The following is a 19,450-nucleotide window of genomic DNA, read 5'->3' as shown; positions in this document are numbered from 1 at the left end:
TTTACTAACAGACGCAGACCAAACTGGAGCATGCCCGCATTAAGGAGCTTGAACAGAGCCTACTCTTTGAAAAGACCAAAGCTGACAAACTCCAGAGGGAGTTAGAAGACACTAGGGTAATGGTTTTCACTATTTAAATAACAAGACTGATTTGTGTTGTGGAAGATTTCTGATGACACAGTCTGCTGGGTATAACACGTGCTGAAACAGATCCTTGCTCCTGTCATGACCAGTACCTGCTATAGATACAGCTGGAACACTTTAAAAATTAGCATTAATTTTGAGCTTCAGTGTTGTGTGTGTGTGTACGCTTGTATATGTATACTCATTTCTTCAGGAGAGTTCAGGTAAGATGTCTTAAAATGGCAAAATTAATACTTGAAGGCAAAAGTAGCAAATGGGACCATGAATTGACATAAAGGAATGTTCAGCGGTTCATTTTTAGAAGTAACAAAGTTCATTAAATCCCAAAAAAGTATGATCAACTGTGCCAATGCTTTTAACACAGACTTAGTATTTGGGGATTGGTTTCTGAGGTCTTACATAGCTGTTGTACTACTTGCTTTGCTAAGTCATCGTTTGCAGTGGCTTTTTAGTTCTTTTTTTCCACCCATGACATGATCTTTTCATGGATATCCCAGTAGCGTTAAAATACTGTTACATGTCAAAATATCACTGGACATACATTGTCTGAAGTTGGAAGTTCAGCAGATGTCAATTTTTAAGGATAGATATTTTTATATATATATATTCATGCTCACACATGCAGCTTTTCTTGAAGTTGAGATATATGGATGAATATTACAAACCCAAGAATGTACTATATAATAAGTACTTTTAAAAAACAATTGCAGGTAAGTAATATCTTTTCCAGGCTGTTGGTATAGTAAGGAGGTTGAAACAGTAAGTTCCTAATTGGAAATAATTGAGGTAGCTTCATGTGCTTTCCCATACCACAAGCTGCTTCAACAGCCAGAGAAAAGCTCAGATAAAGTGAGGACACTTCTCCAGAGAGAACAGTGGAGTGGATATAGAAAGAATTTCAAAGGATTTGAAGGCTGAAAATGTGTTCGCATTTTTCTCTGACAGTCTTATAGCTGGCATGAGATTAATTTAGAAGCAGTTATATCAAAAAATAAAGACCTCAGGGTTCTCCTTTCTTTTTCAGTGTGCTTAAAAATGGTTCCAAGAACCATTTTGTTAAACTCTGATAATATACATAAGTGTGATTTGTAAGTTGTTTAGCAAGTCATTATTTCTAGATAACTTCAGAAAAATGAATTTAAATAAGTTTCACCTTTAGAAAGAATGTAATATGCATGTAATACAAAGATGTGGTCATTTTTCTTTTTTTAGAAGCAGTAATTTATACATAAATGAAACAACAGCTGGTCTTGTTTCACAGCCTTCCATGTAAAAGCAGCATTTGCTTTTACTCATAAGGTTTCTTTAGAATTTCCATAGAAATAAGAGTTGACAATGAAACTCAGAGGTATTCTAATCCAAAATGCTGGTAAGAATATATTAGTAATGTTAGTTTGCAACACTCAGTGGTTTCTTTTCAGTGAGGCTTAAGTGTCTTTGTATTAAACACATTTTTTATAATTCTTTCTTCTTTTCTTAAAATGCTGTTAATCATAGGTGGCCACAGTATCAGAAAAATCTCGCATCATGGAACTAGAAAGAGATCTAGCATTGCGGGTGAAGGAAGTAGCTGAGCTTCGAGGGAGATTAGAGTCTAGTAAACACATTGATGATGTGGACACTTCTCTTTCATTGTTACAAGAAATAAGTTCTTTGCAAGAAAAAATGGCTGCAGTTAGCAAAGAACATCAGAATGAGATGAATTCACTGAAGGAGAAGTTTGGAATTAGTGAAGAAGCATTGCAGAAGGAAATCAAATCACTTTCAGCTTCAAATGAGAGAATGGCAAAAGAAAATGAATCCTTGAAAACTAAACTTGATCACGCCAACAAGGAGAACTCAGATGTAATAGAGCTGTGGAAGTCAAAGCTGGAATCTGCAATTGCCTCCCATCAGCAAGCAATGGAAGAGTTAAAAGTCTCTTTCAGCAAAGGTGTAGGGGCTCAGACAGCAGAATTTGCCGAGTTAAAGACTCAGATTGAGAAGATTAAATTAGACTATGAAAATGAAATGTCAAATTTAAAACTGAAGCAGGAAAATGAAAAATCTCATCATTTGAAAGAGATTGAATCACTGAAAGCAAAACTGTTGGCAGTCACAGAGGAGAAAGAGCAAAACCTGGAAAGCCTGAAGACCAAACTGGAAAGTGTGGAAGATCAGCATCTAGTAGAAATGGAAGACACTTTAAACAAATTACAGGAAGCTGAAATAAAGGTAAAGGAGCTAGAGGTACTGCAAGCCAAGTACAATGAACAAACCAAAGTTATTGATAGTCTTACACCACAGATCAAAGCTGCTGAAGAAAAGCTTTTGGACCTTGCTGCACTTCAGAAAGCCAATTCTGAAGGTAAATTGGAAATCCAGAAACTTAGCGAGCAGCTTGAGGCAGCTGAGAAACAAATTCAGAATTTAGAGACTGAAAAGGTTGATGGAAGTAGCAAGGTTTGTATCAACATCCATCCTTTTATTTTTACTTTGTTTTTATTTTACATTTGTACTGTTCTAATCTGCTACAGCAAATACATCACAGAAGAAACAGGTTCTGTTGAACGTGTATCATTGTACCATCTGAGGAGGTTTAGAGAAGGTCTTAACTTTGATGTCTCTAAACAGGTTTCTAGTGCTTGGTCTGCACCACTGAGCAAAAGAAAAAAAAAAAAAAAATCTGTTTTCTTGATGCAAGCTTCAGCATGCCTCTGCTGAAAGCTTTGTGTTATCAAAAAGTTAGTTTGGCTTATTTGGGAGAAGAATCCTTTTAATATACCAGTTTTTAACCTTTGGTGGTAGAGGTATTCAGATACAAAGTGAGTTGAGGGGAAATGTTTCCCCTGTCCCTTCACTATCTTGCCTCTCATCAAACAAGATGAGGGAAGAGGCTATTAAAATTAAAACTAAAAGAAAGCAAAAAGGCTCTTGCAGACAGGGGTCTGCAGTGATGTTGTTAGGCACCGTTTCACAGCACTTCTGAAACAGAGACTGCAGCGTGATCCATCTTGCCAGGATTTTTCTTGGGTTTGGATAAAATGTCTCTTTAAAGTTGATAGCATGGCATTCAGTACTTGAAAGCTGTTCCACCACTGCAGCTAGGGATAAAGGTGGTAAGATAGCCTTTCATTTTAGGGGTTCCCCCACATCCCCAATCTGTGTATGACCTGACAAGCTAGAGCTCTAGCTGTAAGAGTAGTGGGACAGTTAACTGCACAGCTTTCCTAAACCTTTCACAGATGGTTCCAGGATACGACATTTCTACAGATCTTTGACTCTATTTTTAAGGTCACCCTAGATTTCTGCACTACCCCTGGGTGTGGTACAGAGCCTTTTGAAAAATTACATCCCGGTATGTGTATTGGTCTAAAGAACCAGTTGAAACATAAAAGCGAAATTTATCAGATGAAAAAGTTAAAACAATAAAGAAGCAAAACTACTAATTCAACTGATGTTGTTATTTTGGAAATTTTGAACGTACTCAAAAATGTCTGCCATTAAATAACGTTTTCACCATTAATTCCAAGAAAACAACTAAATTTTAATTATTTCAGATATATTCCAAGATGCAATTAGAACTGTGATGTAGTCATCAGTGGCAATCAGCTTCGCTCAGTTAATACATCACATTTTTTTCTTGGTTTTGTTTTTTGTTTTTTTTCATCTTACAGTGACTTTAATATTACAGTTATTTCTTTCAGATTCAAGTTTTAATTTCTTATTTTTTCATACATGTTTAATTTTATTTTACTCCATTTCATCATCTCTGTTAGGCTAGTAATCTGGCCAAAGAACTGCAGGGCAAAGAGCAAAAGCTTCTTGACCTTGAGAAAAACTTGAGTGCAGTAAATCAAGTTAAAGATTCTTTGGAAAAGGAACTTCAAATTTTGGTGAGTAATACCCAAAAATTTTGATTTTATCCTTTGGATTTTGGTTTTTATGGTGAGAGCGTAATGGAAATCTGAGGATCAACTCTTGACTGAGCAAAGTTTTTTTCAAAGCCATTTTACTTATGGAGCCGAGGGTTTGTGACTAACAGGATCCATCTCAGAATGAAAGGAGCATTTCACCTGAGTTCTCTGTTATCAGGTGCTTCATCTAAATAGAACTCATCTGTTTATGGATTTCAGATAAAAATAGTAAAGCAAATCAAAAGCAGCATGTAGCTTAAATTTAGACTACTCATTAAGGAACACGTGGCCCTTTATTATACCTGTTGTACAAATTAATGCTCGCTCTGCACACGTCTTGCAAATGGTTTTGGAAGACGTTTTTCACCTGATTTCTCATTTTGCAAATTTAATTAAGTTTGCAAGTATTCTGTAGTTGGGTGGGATTTTCCTGAGAAACTCCACAGCGTTAGTAACAAAAAGACATGCTTTTAGGTTTCACTGTCCCTGACATAAAATATTTCCATGGCCATAGTAAATATTTGAAATTGGTGGAAGAGTCTCTCTTCTTATCTTCCTCGGGATCCTCCCTTTTCTTCACAGTCCAGCATCTCTACCTGCTGGGAAACACTAGTTTGAGATTGATCACAAGGTTGCAGATGTCCACTCACACCTGTGAGCAGCATGGATAGCTTTCATTGAGAAGCCCAGAAATCACGTCTCCTACACTGGACTCTGTGGCTGCAGTTCTGTTGCTGTGCTAGTTGATGGAGAAGTTATTTTGGAAGTTTAGGGACTTGCTTGCAACCAAGGCAAGGGAAAAATCTTGCTTTATGTTGCTGAATATGCTAAACTGTAATTCAAAAGTAAGATCTGTTTATGATAGGAGTGAAGACTCATCTATGTTGTACTTGAGAGCTAACTAATATAAAATCAGTGGTTGAATTATCCTGCTATGACCAAACCTTACCTTAGGTTTTTATCCATTTTGCAGAAAGAAAAATTTACTAGTGCAGCTGATGAAGCAGAAAACGTTCAACAAACTATGCAAGGTATGTCATCTTCTAAACTAAGCAAAGAACTAGAAAGCTGCAGAAGATAAATGCTGCAAAATAAAGGTGTGGTTTTTTTCTCATGTGCTTTCAAATTGACACCTGACAGTACAGCAGTTTCAGCAGCTATGGAAAGGACAGGATTACTTGCAGCCTCTCAAGAGTAATATACCTTGCAAGTAGGTGGGATTGTCCGCATCTAAGTAGTTACTAACTTTGTTTTCAAAATTTTGCTTGCATAGAAACAATAAAAAAACTAAACCAAAAAGAAGAGCAGTTTGCACTCATGTCTTCAGAACTGGAACAGCTGAAGTCTAGTTTGACTGGTAAGGAAGTAATAAAATGGAATGTTTTGAAAAATGTAACAGCTTTGTGCTTTCATATGCCTCTCGCTCAGCTCGCCATGTCATAGCAGCTAATGCTTTCTCAAATGCCTTCAAAAGAAAGCCTTTTTTTCTAGGCAGAAAACAGCTTTTGTGGCACTGTGTGTAGTGACCTAGCAAGGTGATGATAATCTAAAGGAAATAGTGCAATAAGGCAGAAGACTTCCTGGCTGTGTATGCCAGATCAATAGTTCAGTTCTTGTTTGATGTTGCAACAAAATCGTGCTGTGGTGATGGTCAGATACCAGACAAAGGCTTGGGGACCAGCCTGAAAAATTACAAATATAAGATAGTTGATTCACAGAAGCTTTGTCCATAAGCAGTTTTTTCTTAAGGACGTCAAAAAGACCGTACACTGGCCTGGTCGTCTCCTTCCTATCTCACGGGAGGGAGTCTTGCTGTATCTTTCTAGTTCTACATCTCGATTTTAAACCAATGTAGAAAGAAATTGAGAATTATTATGTTCTGTGTAATCAAGACTTCCAAGGCGTTGGGACTGTAGAAGTCATCCCAAGGGCTGCTCTTGCCCTCGGTGGCAGTGCCTGCATTGGACTGAGTAATTTTTTCACTGTAGCTTCATGTTGCTTGCACTGTTTGTCTTCTACTGCTCTACTAAATAGCTGGTGAGTTGTCTCACCTGTAAGATGTGCATGCCTCTCCTATTACGCTGTGTAGTTACCCTCTGATACGGGTACAACTCATAATCACTTCTCATGGCCTGAAGTTACGTGAATCACCTGAAAGATTTCTCGGCTTGTTGCTTTTTTACTATTTCTGAAGAGTTCTTAACCTTTTGCTACAGTTAACAGTTCAAAATTCAAACTTAATTTTTTATTTTAAAAGGGTAATTTGCAAGGTCTGTAGCATCAATATTGCTCTGCTTATAGTTCTTTATCTTCTAGCTATCTGTGCATACCCTTTCTCTTAAATTTAATAGACTAACAACCTTTGTCTTGCTCAGTGATGGAGAAGAAATTAAAGGAGCGAGAAGAGAGAGAACAGCAACTGATTGAAGCTAAAGCCAAACTTGAAAATGATATTGCAGAGATCATGAAGTCTTCAGGAGACAGCTCTGCCCAGCTTACGAAAATGAATGATGAGCTCCGCTTAAAAGAAAGGTATTCTGGTGTTGTCAGAACTTTCACATGAATTCTTTAGTCCTGCACTCACAGCTTCTCATCTTTCTGTAAATACCTGAACAAGATGCTCCTGAGTGTCACATTGATATGACAAGCGAACGTGTTCTATCAAACTGAATTAATCAAAACAGTCTCCTCAAGAGTGATTTGAAGAGCATCTCATATTTATAATTCTAAAATCCTTATGTAACATACTTCTCATTGCCCACAGTAAACGACCTTTTCACAATCTAGACTGTTTTGTGAGTTGTTTTGTTATTTGATTACCTGATAATCTTGTTTGACTTGGATATATAAAAGACGTGGGTCACATTTTTGTCTGGCAAGAGAAAATGTGTTTGTTTTCAAATAAAAATTGTATGTAGAATAGTTGTTCTTTACCTTTATGAAATCCCAGACTGGGGGCAAAGTAACTGGCAGCTGTGTCGCTCTGCACACAAGCAAGCGCTCAATCTCACTTGTGTATATTTAATTTAGCAGAACGTTCTCTGTATGTTAAATAATTAAATCTCTTTCGAAATGCTTGGACAGCGTATAGAACTTCAGCATAATTTAGACTCTTTCATCTCTGCGCTTGTCGTGCTGTCAGCAAAAAGTAATGTTCTTTTATTTGGTCTTTCTAGGCAGTTGGAGCAAATACAACTTGAGCTTACAAAGGCAAATGAAAAGGCTGTTCAGCTTCAGGAAAATGTGGAGCAGACAACACAGAAAGCTGAGCAGAGTCAGCAAGAAACTCTCAAGATTCATCAAGCAGAACTGAAAAACTTGCAGGATCAATTAACGGACATGGTAAGAAGAACTTTTAAAAGTGCTAGCTAACTACACGCAGAATATTGTGCCGCTGCTTCTTTAACTGTGTTCCAATTGTTTTATCTTCAATCAGAAAAAGCAAATCGAGACTAGCCAAAATCAGTATAAGGATCTTCAGGCAAAGTATGAAAAAGAAACTTCTGAGATGATCACTAAACATGATGCAGATGTCAAAGGGTTCAAGCAGAACTTGCTGGATGCAGAAGAGGCACTGAAAATTGCACAGAGGAAAAATGATGAGTTAGAAACACAGGCTGAGGAGCTGAGGAAGCAAGCAGAACAGGCCAGAGTATGTATACTTTGTTACTCTGCAAGTAATTTAAACTTTAAATCTTTCTGTCTCAGGGAATCGCTATTTTCCGCCTGGCTTCACCATTTCATAATAAAATTTTTGCAGTGTTTCTTTTTTGAACTTTTCCAGGGTAGATTAGTATTGGTTAGGGAAGAGAAGCATACATGGCTAACTGGTTGTCTTCTCTAGATTACACAAGAATCCATGATATACAGTTCTTTGCTGTTAGCACTTTATGTTCATTGATGCCTGGCTCAGCACAATTGGTTGAAGCCAAATGTTATTCTCTGTTTTTTAAATGCATGATTTTTAAAATATGTTGTGAATATATTTTAATTTAAAATATTTTTTACACTTAAATAATCTGTGTTACACACCTGAAATTTTGTTCTGTAGTATGATCCCATACTACGTGCAACTATTTAGTATATAGCTTGACTTTTCTCCTGTTTCTTTGACATTGCTGCTTGCTTTCATCCTTCAGTTATTTGTTATTATCTTTGGTTTATGCTTTAGCAAAATATTTAGCGTATACATTGGCACACAACTTAACTTTAAATACACCACTGATGTGGTGTTTTGAATTAAACAGGTTATGACAGTACATTTTTGACAGAATCATCAGGAGGTTTATCTATAAAAGATGAATTTGAGAATTGGAAGTCAGTATCTAATATAACTCCCTGCATTTTAATTCACTTAGATTCTTATGAAATCATTCTGTGGCTCTTCTTTCTGAGTAATTTATATTCAGAAAGTTTGTTGAGAGTAGTTTTAAAAAACAAGATGAAGTCTTGTATGGAGGAACCTTCAAACTATGATTTTTATTTTTTTTTAATTATTATTTAACCACTGAAAAGTTTTCTTGTGGATGGTGGGTGTTTTGTAATGAAATACCAGGGGTAGCTGTCAATAACTGAGTTTGCACAGGGACTGTGTGTCAGTGTATACACTTTTTAAAAACTTAAGTTACAATAGCTCTATTTACCCTTAAACCACATTCCTCATTTGTCTGCTTGACTTCATTTTTGTTTTCCCTTCTCCCTGACTTTATTTCTTTAGTCCTTAAGCTCTGTGTTAGCATCAGCCAGAAAAGAAATTGAACTAATGTCAGACGAGATGAGGGGTTTGATATCAGAAAAAGAAACTTTGGCACAGGAGGGGAATACTTTAAAATTAGAGAGAGGTTCCTTGTTATCAAAACTTCTAGAATTGGAATCAAAGATTTCATTCATGCAGCAAGACCAAGAAGAACTTTTGACAATAAATGAAGAACTTAATTCGGAAAATAAAGAAATCCTAAAGCAGAAGGAAGAAGCTGAGGCCAGAAGCCAGCAGGAAAGCACAGAAAAGGTAGCACTCATTTCTGAGAAAAGCAAATTACTCTCTGAAATAGAGGCAGCACAGGCAAACCTTCTGAAGATAACTCAAGAAAATGATGCTCTCCGGTCATCAGAGTCAGCCTTGCTCCAAAAGTTGAAAGAACTTCAGGCCAGCAAAGATGCCATGGATGTGGTATGTCAGAAACATATCAAGGAACGGGAGGAACTGGAGAATTCTCAAAAGAAACTTTTGGAAGAGAAAGGTGCAGTTATTAAAGATAAAGATGATGTTATTCAGAGGCTGGAAAATGCTTGTGAGGCCCTGGCCAGAGATCAAAGGGAGCTACTGCAAGAGGTATCAACTCTGACTGCAGAGAGAGATTCAGCCCTAGGTAAACACTCGGGTCTTAAAAATACACTTATAGACTTAAAAAATGAAATGAACAGTCTATTGCAGACAAGTCAGAGTCTGCAGTCAGAGAAGGAGATGCTCCTTAAAAGCGTAGAAGAACTGCGTGTGAGTTTAGACAATACGGTTAGTGAAAACCAAGCATTAAAGGCGAGAACAGAAGAGATGCAAACAGAACTAGAGACTGAACATAAAGAAGTTAAAAAAGTGATGAAAGACAATACAGAGTTGAAGGATTCCCTTGCTAGTCTCTCTTGTCTTCTTGAGGAAATGAAAGCCTCAAGAGAGAGATCCAATTCTGAATGTATTCAGTTACTTCAAGAGAAAGAGGCTTTTGCTTCATCAGAACGAAGGCTTTTGGCTGAAAGGGAGGAACTCTTAAATGAAAATAAGGCAATTACTGAAAAGCTTGCGAAGGCCATAGTAGATGCTGTACTTGCTGAGACAGTCTTTACTGAGAAAATAAACGAACTGAACTTAGAAAAGGAGTCTGTTTATTGTAAGTCGTTGCAGTTTGAAAAGCACAATGAAGCTCTTCTGCAAGAGAAGAATGAATTGGAGAACAAATACTTAGAGCTTCTTGATGAAAAGAAGTCTTCTGCAAATGCAGTTTCTGATATGAAGAGAGAACATGAACTCAATGTCTCAGCCAAGAGAGCTCTGGCCCAAGAGAACACCATGCTCAAAGATTCCATTGAAGCCCTCAAGGAAGAACTAAGTAAGAAGACTCTAGAAAATCAAGAGCTGATAGCCTCTAAATGTGACCTTTCCAATCTTCTGCAAGAGGCCCAGGAGGCCAAAAGAACATTAGAAAATGAACTGGCTGCTGTATCACATGCTGAGCAGGTGTTGTCATCTTCATTCAAGACCTGTTCCTCTGACAGGGAGATGCTGACTAGAGAGAGGGCTGAATTGCAAGATAAGTGTCAGCAATTAAATGGTGAGGTTGCAATTATGAAAGAAAACTTAACCATAGAACAGGAAGCTAGAAAACTGGACAAGGAATCATTTTTGTTGGAACGGATGGAACTTCAAAGCAACATCAGCTTCTTAGAGAAGGAGATAGAAGAGCTGAGAGAGAAAAATAAAGAATTTCTGACTGAGAAAGAACTTTTAGTTCAGGAGAAAGGAAGATCTGAAACTAAACTGGTAGAAGTAATTAAAGAAAAAGAAACCCTCTGTGCAGAGAGAGATCAGCTTGCTTCTAGTGTCAAACAACTGAAGAGTGACTTTGCTTCCTTGTCTAAATCAAAAGCAGAGCTCCAGGACTTGCACAACTGTGTCTCCGAGACTCTAGATGATCTTCGACACAGGCATGAGGTGACGGAGGAGGAGAGAGTAAAGTTACTTCAGGAAAATGACAGCCTGATTGCTGAACAGAAGAGTCTGGTCATCATTAAGGAAGAAATACTGAAAGAGAAGGAGAAATTCTCCAAGGATTATTATAAACTGTGCGAGGAAGTAGCACTCTTAGAACAAACTAATAGTGACCTCTCAGGCAAATTGTTGGTGTCTCAGGGCAAAAATCAGATGCTGCAGGAGGAGATGAACAATCTGGCTTTGAAACTAAGAGAAATTGAGACTCTCCAGGCCCAAACGGTAGCACAAAAACTTGAGGTATTGAAACACGTAGTTAAACAATCAAATCCGGTTCTACTAATACTGAGCACTAACCTGTGGTTTTCTCTCTGCACTTCATTGCACAATCAGCACTTCATCTCGGTATAAACAGGCTGGAATTATGGTCTCTCTCGATATATTACTCGGGGTTTTTTTTTTCAAATTGTAACTGTGAGTCTGAAAGACACTTTAATATTTTTCAAAAAATATTTCTAAATATAAAAGCCTATGTTGTCGCTGAATGTTGCAAGAAAACAACGTAAACTGTGAATAAAAGGAAAATTTGTTTCCTGAATCTGGTAGGAGAAATTGAGCAGCTCCTTCTGTTGAAGTACTCTACAGCTTAAAAGCTAGACTCTAGTATTAGGTGAGGTTTAAGATTAGATCTTTACATGATTTTATGTTAAATTACAACAAACTACAAATTTGAGTAACTCAAAATATAAAACAACATACTACTCTGGTAAATGCAATTGGATAAGAAGCATTTGAAAATAAAATAAAAAGATAAAAATTCAAATTGACATTAGAGGACTTCCAGTCCATTAAAGATGCTGACAGTTCTGGTGTTCTTTTTATTCACAGAAGTGTTTTGTATTCACCACCAACAAATTTTATGAAGTATTTTGGATTTCAGTTCATGTGGCTTGAAGCCCATAAAATAATTTTGAATACAAATTGGAATCAGGATAACCTGTTATGCCTACCTAGGTGTTTTAATATTCCTGTGAAATATTTCCTTCTATGAGGGCATAATGAATAACAATGAAATAATGCAATAATTGGATTTATCACCTATTTGATTTTTAATTATTTTTCAAATTTTTAACAGGTTTTTATAATTCCACATTTTCTGAAAATAGAGCAGGCTGTTGGAAGTGAATATCTATTGAACTACTACTGTCTAAAGTGGTTAGAAGTCTAAAAGCAATCACAGTGGTGGTCATTAAAAATCCAGGAATTAAAAAGAAAAAATGGGCATCCTCGGTGGTGACACAAGCATGGGGTTATGATCTCTTTCTGCATGGAATTGAATCTTCTCATGTCCATTTATTATACTTTATGCAGCTTCAAAATGCAATTAAATTCCCAGTTGAAGTCCTTATGTCATTGGAAAGCAGTTGGCAAACCACGGAGCTGTGCATAAAGTATCGTGGTTTATCTCTTTGCTTTCAGAGGTCCCTCTGGTAATATTCCTTTTTTCCCCATCCCCCTTAATATATAGGCTGCCAAAATGGCAGAAGATGTTTTCCAGACTGTGGAGAAAGTGACCAAAGAGAAGGATGCCATTCACAAAGAAAAGATTGAAACTTTGGCCTCTTTGGAGAACTCTAGACAGACAAACGAGAAGCTGCAGAATGAAGTAATTGCGTTTAAATGCTTTTATATGAAAAGTTTTGCCTAGTTGGTAAGGAACAGCTATTGAATTACAGAGAATTAGATGAGGCAAGAGTGGATTCTGTCATTTTGCCACCACATTACTCAGTCCTGACTGGCTTGTGAAAACTTACTAGATGAGTGCACACTGATGGAAGATCTAGATGCTTTTTATAGCCATCGTGACCTGTGTGCTTTTCTATTTTGCATGTGATTTCAAATACTGTACAGTATACAAAGTCATGTCCCTTAAATCTCGGTGCAGCAACAAAATCTCTTACAGGAGTTCTGGATGCTGCAGCAGCTTTTGTAAATCACAGAATCCAGAGACATGGGTTTGACTCGAGGCTTAATCAGTCTTGCTATATAGCTTTGGATCTGTTGCTTAGATGTGACTGCTCTGTGCTTCGGTTCCCTGGTTGTAAGCATGGGGTGCAACTTTACACTCTGATGAATTGCTCTGAGTAACAGTGCTCCTGATCCACAAAATTACTGCTCCATTGTCACCTGTACAGAAAAAGGAGTGCATTAGATCTTCTTTGTGATCTTGACATGTGTAATGTTATAATTTCTTCTTTTTTCCACTTTTCTGTTCATCAGAATTGTGGTTTGGCAAGGTACAAATTCTACTGAGCTATTCACCATACAATGGTCCCAAAGAACTTCCAGTCCAACACGTGGAGCAGTTCCTCTAGGGACCTGTCCTTCAGCCGGTGTCCTCCCACCACTTTGTGATACTCCAGGGTTCAGAGAAGGGAAGAATGTCCTCGCTATCATTCACACACTTTTGCCCTGGAGTGTCTGGTCTGACATTGAACTGGCATCCTTTCTGCAGATCTTGAGCACCCTGTGGCCTCTTTTTGATGGCTCTTCCATCTTTTGCAGCTCCCATAAGAACGGGTAGTGCACAGCTGGGCTAACCTAAATGCCACAGCTTGTGCTGAAACACTAATGATTTCCAACAAGATCTGAGGACTGGAGAATTAAAAGCAGTGACGTTAGTAATGGCAGGGATTCACTTTCTGGATTAAAAAATAAATAAATCTGCAGGGTCCTGTAATGCCATGAGAATGGCTGTAGATGACCTTACGTAACACAACGTGTTGCTGAATGTGAACAAATAAGGTTCGTGGTAGATGCCAACTCAGTAAATAGATGCACGGCAATTTGTCCCATGCTGCGAGATCTCTGAGAGGAATTCATTGCTTATGGTTGCAAGCACATCATTCAGCCTCCTGTTTCTCAGAAATTAAGGTATGGCAAAGCAGAACTCGTTACCAGTTATTTTAGAGAAATAAAGATCAAGGGAACAGCTAATTTTAGCAATAAGCATTGAATTTTTTTTTTTTAAATGTGCTTTGAGTCATATATAGCATTTAAAATGAGTGCTTTGGAGCTTTACCTTTTATATCAGGGTATATACATCAGATTACTGCTCTTCAGTGGGCTTGGGATTCTTTGTGCTGCTCAACTTGAATGCAGAAGGTCTCATAACGTTTTTTGTTAGACACGTGCTTCTCTACAGGCAGGCTGAATTAATTTAAGGACTAAATATGACGAAGTGGAACAGCTCAGCTCAGGCCCCCATTTTGCTGAATATCTTTTCCGAGTGCTACACTTAAGAACTGTGTCTAGTTGCATTAGTGTAATGAGGTGTTTTTCCTCTTTAAGTTGGACATGCTTAAACAAAACAACCTGAAAAATGAAGAGGAACTTAATAAATCAAAAGAGCTTCTAGATCTGGAGAACAAGAAAGTGGAAGAACTTAGAAAAGAATTGTAAGTATTTCAACATTAAATCTGTTAAACCATTACATTGTAATTTCATTTACCTTTTTTTTTTTTAAATTGTCTTTCAGTATCTCTCCAATATCCTCACTTATAAAGCAGATATTAGGTCAAAATTAAATATTAGTTTGACTGGAAATCAGAAAGTTGCTCCTGAACTGCTGAAGGATATTGAAGCAAATCCTTCCCTCTGGGCATTGTTTGAAATAATTTGTTTGTTGGAGGAAGTATAGTGTTCTGCCACCTGAGGGCACTAGGTTATTTTAAAAGCTTTATAAATAAAAGAAATTCTGTTTGGATTGAATTACAAATACACTTGGAGTGTTTAGTAGTTTTAAGTGGCTTTGTTTACAGAAAATCTGGTTCTGCTTTTATTTTTCATTATTGGCTTTATCCAGTTTATTTCCACTGTGCATTTATTTTCTGTCACAATCCAAATGCCATATATAGTATGTAAAACTAGAGTTAACTGGCTGTCACGTGTCTTATGTACTACAACTAATCATGTGTAATATTGTACACAATAACTTAACTGCAAAGCAGCTGATCGAAAGTAATTTTCCCTGTGAAATCTCATTGCATCTAAGTTTTTGGCGTGCCGCTGTGAATAAAATTCCTCGTTATTGCTCCCCTGCAGTAACTGCCTGTCTCCCAGCTCTGAGAGATGTAAAGCATTAAATCACAAATCTCTGTTCCCACCTGCACTCCAATAATTTCTTGACTCATGGAGTGAAAGCTGGAATCTAGACTGAGAGCTAAAAGCAGCTTTGACTAATTATTGTTCCCTCCATAAGTCATTTAGTGACAGTTCTTAACCACTGCTCGGAGGTGAAGACAGGGCCCGTGGAAATCAGCACGCAGAATTAATGCCAAGTTTCTGTATGACTGACAGATTTTTGCTGCTTGCTTTTAAAAACCTGCATGCTTCTATAGATAGCACCCACCCTTGAGGAAGGCAGGATTTTGTTCCACGTGCAATTCCTACCTGCTTTAGTGCTCGTGGGAAAGCAAAATCATTATTGCCAGACTAGCTGCCCCAGTGCTGGAACAGCCAGGGACCACAGACTCTGGGTTTGTGGAAAGACAAAATATATTAGACCATAATTTGTCAAGCAGAAGTTATTTATAGAAGATACTTCCTTGAAAATCATCAGCACTGAAAGGTGTTCTCATGATCCTTATCACTTTGTGGGGTTTTTTTCTTTTTTTTTTTTTTTTCTGAAAGTTAATTCCAGTCATAGACTGTTGCTGAATGTAGTCTCTAATCACAGTGGTAGGAGACATTGTGGATAAGTGGAAGCTTGTCTGGTTGGTTTTTAATTGATCTTTGTTGTCTTAATTATTTTGTGTGCTGCCTTGTATAATTAAAGAAATAGCATGATAATAAGCTTTTCTTGACCAGCAGTCATGTGGGTAGAGAGTCCGTTGGTGAAGGTAGTGCCCTGGCTTTTGCAACAGAGAGTGGAGGGAAGATTTTTGCCCACAAGAGCAGGACTGTAGGTGGGGACACGCCACTGCCTCCAGAGCAGTGTCTGTTGGAGGTGGGGAGGTGTTACAGTAGCACTGGTGTCCTCCGTAAAAGAGCTTTCTTGTGCAAAACTGCCATGAAGAAAAGCAGAAAAACTGTCTGGATGTTGTGTATTCATGTAGTGCTGCACACTGTCAAGTACACTCGCAGCTATCAGTTGAAAGTTCCTTGGCACCAAACACAGGAGAGCATCTCACACAAATTGACCCCAGTATTTTTTTGTGCTTTTTTTTTTTTTTTTTTTAACAACGCCCTGACTCTATGTTTTAATGCCAAAAGCAAAAAGAGGAGAACTGGTTAGTGCTGCAGTTCAGCAAACAATTGTGGTTAAAAATAGGTTTGTTCCTCCTGTACAATATCTTTGTACTGAGATAATTTGAATCGATGTTCAGTGGTGGGAGCTGGCCTGTTTAATCCAGGCTAGGTGGGTCAGAGTGGAAACTGGTCGAGGTGAGACCAGGTAGAAGCAGTGGTTGGAAAATCTTAGTCATATTACACGCTGAATTCAAAAAGTAAATCAGGCTTCCTTTCGTTCAAATGTGCCCAGTAGTAGACCACAGAGTCCTTGTGTTTTGAGGTGCTTGAATTAGTTTCTGACTTAGGGGTTCTTCTACCTACCACAGTCATAAAAATATTTTTAATATTCCAGTCAGGGTTTAACTCTGTGTAATATTGTTGTAACATAGGAGTACTGAGACAGCTTTTTATGAAAATAAAACACAGTTATAAAAATTACCGTTTAGGGAAATGAAGCTTTTATTTTTTGAAAGATACTGTCACATCTTTCAAAAACTTGTGTTAGTCATTTGTGTTACAGGCAGGCATGCAAAATATTTTTTTTTTTTTCAGAAATTTGTTGAAAATAAACTTACGTTAAAGAAACCACACACATCAGTAGCAATGTAAGCTAACGAAACCTACAAATCCATGTTTTTCTTCAGCTTTTGTTTTGTCTCCTTTTCAGTTATGTATCTGTTAAAATAATGGAATAGATTAGATGCTTTACTGTTTTGCCTCCTGCGATCTTACACATTCTTGTATGTTTGGGTGTCCTTGTAGGGAGTATTTAAATAAGAGGAACTGTAAGATTTTTTTTTATTATTTATTTCCCCCCCCCTTTTTTTTTCCCCCCTCGTGTTTTACCTCTGGCTACAGAATTCACTCCTGAGAAAGTCTAGGCTATAAACCTTGCCAACACTCTTGCCAAAGCCTACCCTATATTTCTGAAGCCAAGCATTTGCTAATGGTTGGAAGCATGCAGAACTCACAGTCTAAACTTACCTTCCATTTCTCTGAGTATCTGATACATGTAAAGGAAAAGGAGTTTTGTGCTGCTACTGCTTTTCAGGGGTAAACCTACCCCTGTGCACTTGAGGTATAGATTGTCACCTTTATTATAGATCCCATTAGACACGTGACCTAGATGTATTTTTCCAAGCTGCGAAGCAGAATCTCTCCCACAGTTTTTTCTTGCCTCTCTCGTTCCTATGGTAACGATGCACTCTCTGTCCTCGCAGCGAAGCGCTCAAGCTGGCAGCAGCTCAGAAGTCCCAGCAGCTTGCAGCTTTGCAAGAGGAGAACGTGAAACTTGCCGAGGAGCTGGGCAGGAGCAGGGACGAAGTCACAAGTCATCAGAAGGTAGAGTGGCTGGAACGTTTCCTGATCTCTGGTGCAAGTGCTGTGCGTGCTGTTTCCGCTGGTGCCTGGGTGACGTTGCACTGCATGTTTGTGCTTGCAAGATGAGTTGTTCTGAGAATGTTTTAAAATAAATTTGGAAGCCACCTGCATTGGGAGGTTAGAACTGCAGGCTGACAGAAGGTTACGTAACCTGCGAAGGATACTTAGGAGGCCTGAGAATAAGCATAAATTAAATATGCTTTAGTCAAATGTATTAACAGACACTTGCTATTTCTGTCGGGAGTAATTTTGTTATACAACTGTGGAAATCTCCATCTATCCAGTACTAAGGAAATCTATTTAATTCTCCTCCTTTTTCCTGCTCTTCCTTCCCACAAAAAAAAAAGAGTATTTAGGATGTATTTCTGAATACAATTTAAAACTACTTGGTTGGACTCTGTCTCTAAAAAGCGCTATGCACGTGTAAGCTTGCTTCAACTTCTTACTGTGCATGTACAGGAACAGTGCTGCAGCCAGTAGAGGGGTAGAATCGATGCAAGATGCTTTTCTGGTGGTAGTTTATAGAGGAGACGATGACTCTCATAAATATTTTTTTTAATTATTTTGTCCTATTACATTTTAACATGTTGCTGGAATTTTTAAAGTACGGGCTGAGTTACACAGCTTACACCACTAGTACTTGCCAAAAGAGAAATTAGATTTACAGCCATTAAATATGGAGGGTTTAGTTCTTGTGGAGCAGTTCCTGTGATAGCCACACCACAAAGACATTTTAGGAATAACTTTTCCAAAAGCAAGCACGTAGGAGACTTGGATTTATATGTTGCCTTGCTGGGATGGCACTTGTGCAGAAGAGAGGTGTGCCTCTTCCCAGTGACAGTGAGACAGGTCTCACCAACCTGCAACACAGACTAATATTTTTGAAGCCAAGAGGCTGGCTTTTCCCCAGACGGTCCTATTTTGAAATACTGAGAATGGGTGACTGCAGATCAGGCCAGCTTTTCAACCCTTTTGTCTGCTGACAGGAGTAATGCACGAGCTGCTTCATCCTGAAGAGCCTTTGGAGATGATTAACAAGAGTCCCAGACGTGTGGGCTCCACCACTGACTCATGCTGCATCTGAGTAGTGGTGTGGTAAGAGAACGCTGTCATCCTAAACAGCCAGTGGGAGCTCTGCTCCCCACTCCCACATGTTTTCTTAAATTATTTCAGAATCTTTGAGGCAACCTGTTATTTTCAGAAAGAGTTGTAACTTGAAGAGGATTCAGCAGCACTGGTCAGATCTTTCTGCCTGTGGTATGTAGCTGGAGTTGATACACAGCAATTCCCGAGGGAGGGGACCCTTCGGCCCCCAGGCGTAGGCTGGCAGCGCTCAGGGCCATCTCCTCCCTCTGTGGCCACCGTTGTTCCCAGGTGACCTTGCCACAGAGTCCTGCTCCTGCTGCCTGGGGATCTCGTGGCCAGGAGAGAGCGCGCTCGGTGACGCACGGGGATTAGTCAGTTATCTTGCAAACTGGAGTATTCTCAGTTCACTTGCAACGTGGCCTTTTCTGCCCGGGAGTACATTGCTCCAAGATCAAAGATCTGGAAGATCTGCTGAAGCTTGGAGAAACACTCTGTTTGCCTTCTTCAGCCGTTCGTGTTGCCTTACGTCCTCTTCTGCGAGGAAGATGTAACCTGAATCTTGGGAACGTGGGAATGCCATCTGCTGCATTTTCTAAACATAGTATTTGGGCTATGGTGTCTTTAGGTCTAGTGAACTGCATGGCCTCCTAAAAAAGTGGAAGAGGCATCTGGTGTTCCAGGGAGCTCCGTTGTGGCCAAAGGAACGAAGGCAAAATGATGTCATCTAGAAATGCTTGTTTCCTGCTGAGCGTCACGTCACTAATGAGTGCAGCTCTTCTCAGCTTAGTATTGTTCACCTCTTGTTGGTGAGACACGTGGTCCACCTGCCCAGATTGTTCCTGTTTCGGGGTTGCTCCTAAAAAGCGTTCCCTGTCTCATTTGGAGGCTGTAAAGTACTAACCTGTAGGTCACAGAAACCTGCTGTGACCCTGAAGAGTAGGATTTCTTT

General features: G+C 38.6%; 1 protein-coding gene across 12 annotated transcripts in view; it reads left to right on the top strand.

Moving 5' to 3' along the window:
• CLIP1 (CAP-Gly domain containing linker protein 1) overlaps positions 1-19,450 on the top strand; it is a 71,209-nt gene that overhangs the window by 39,227 nt on the left and 12,532 nt on the right. For 5 of the 12 annotated variants that reach the window (XM_026859499.1, XM_026859500.1, XM_026859497.1 and 2 more), the window contains 11 exons: positions 12-116; positions 1,642-2,586; positions 3,903-4,019; positions 5,014-5,071; positions 5,314-5,397; positions 6,416-6,572; positions 7,217-7,382; positions 7,477-7,692; positions 12,272-12,409; positions 14,095-14,201; positions 17,256-17,376. In XM_026859499.1, coding sequence (XP_026715300.1) covers positions 12-116; positions 1,642-2,586; positions 3,903-4,019; positions 5,014-5,071; positions 5,314-5,397; positions 6,416-6,572; positions 7,217-7,382; positions 7,477-7,692; positions 12,272-12,409; positions 14,095-14,201; positions 17,256-17,376 — 2,214 coding nt within the window. The remainder of the gene's footprint in view (positions 1-11; positions 117-1,641; positions 2,587-3,902; positions 4,020-5,013; positions 5,072-5,313; positions 5,398-6,415; positions 6,573-7,216; positions 7,383-7,476; positions 7,693-12,271; positions 12,410-14,094; positions 14,202-17,255; positions 17,377-19,450) is intronic. The other 7 variants (XM_026859505.1, XM_026859506.1, XM_026859507.1 and 4 more) reach the window with 4 other exon arrangements.

This window comes from Athene cunicularia (assembly GCF_003259725.1).
Source record: "Athene cunicularia isolate RWA chromosome 15 unlocalized genomic scaffold, athCun1 chr15_part1, whole genome shotgun sequence".
Taxonomy (NCBI): Eukaryota; Metazoa; Chordata; class Aves; order Strigiformes; family Strigidae; genus Athene; species Athene cunicularia.
Note: the sequence above shows the minus strand (reverse complement) of the source record. Positions and strands in the feature narration are given on the sequence as shown.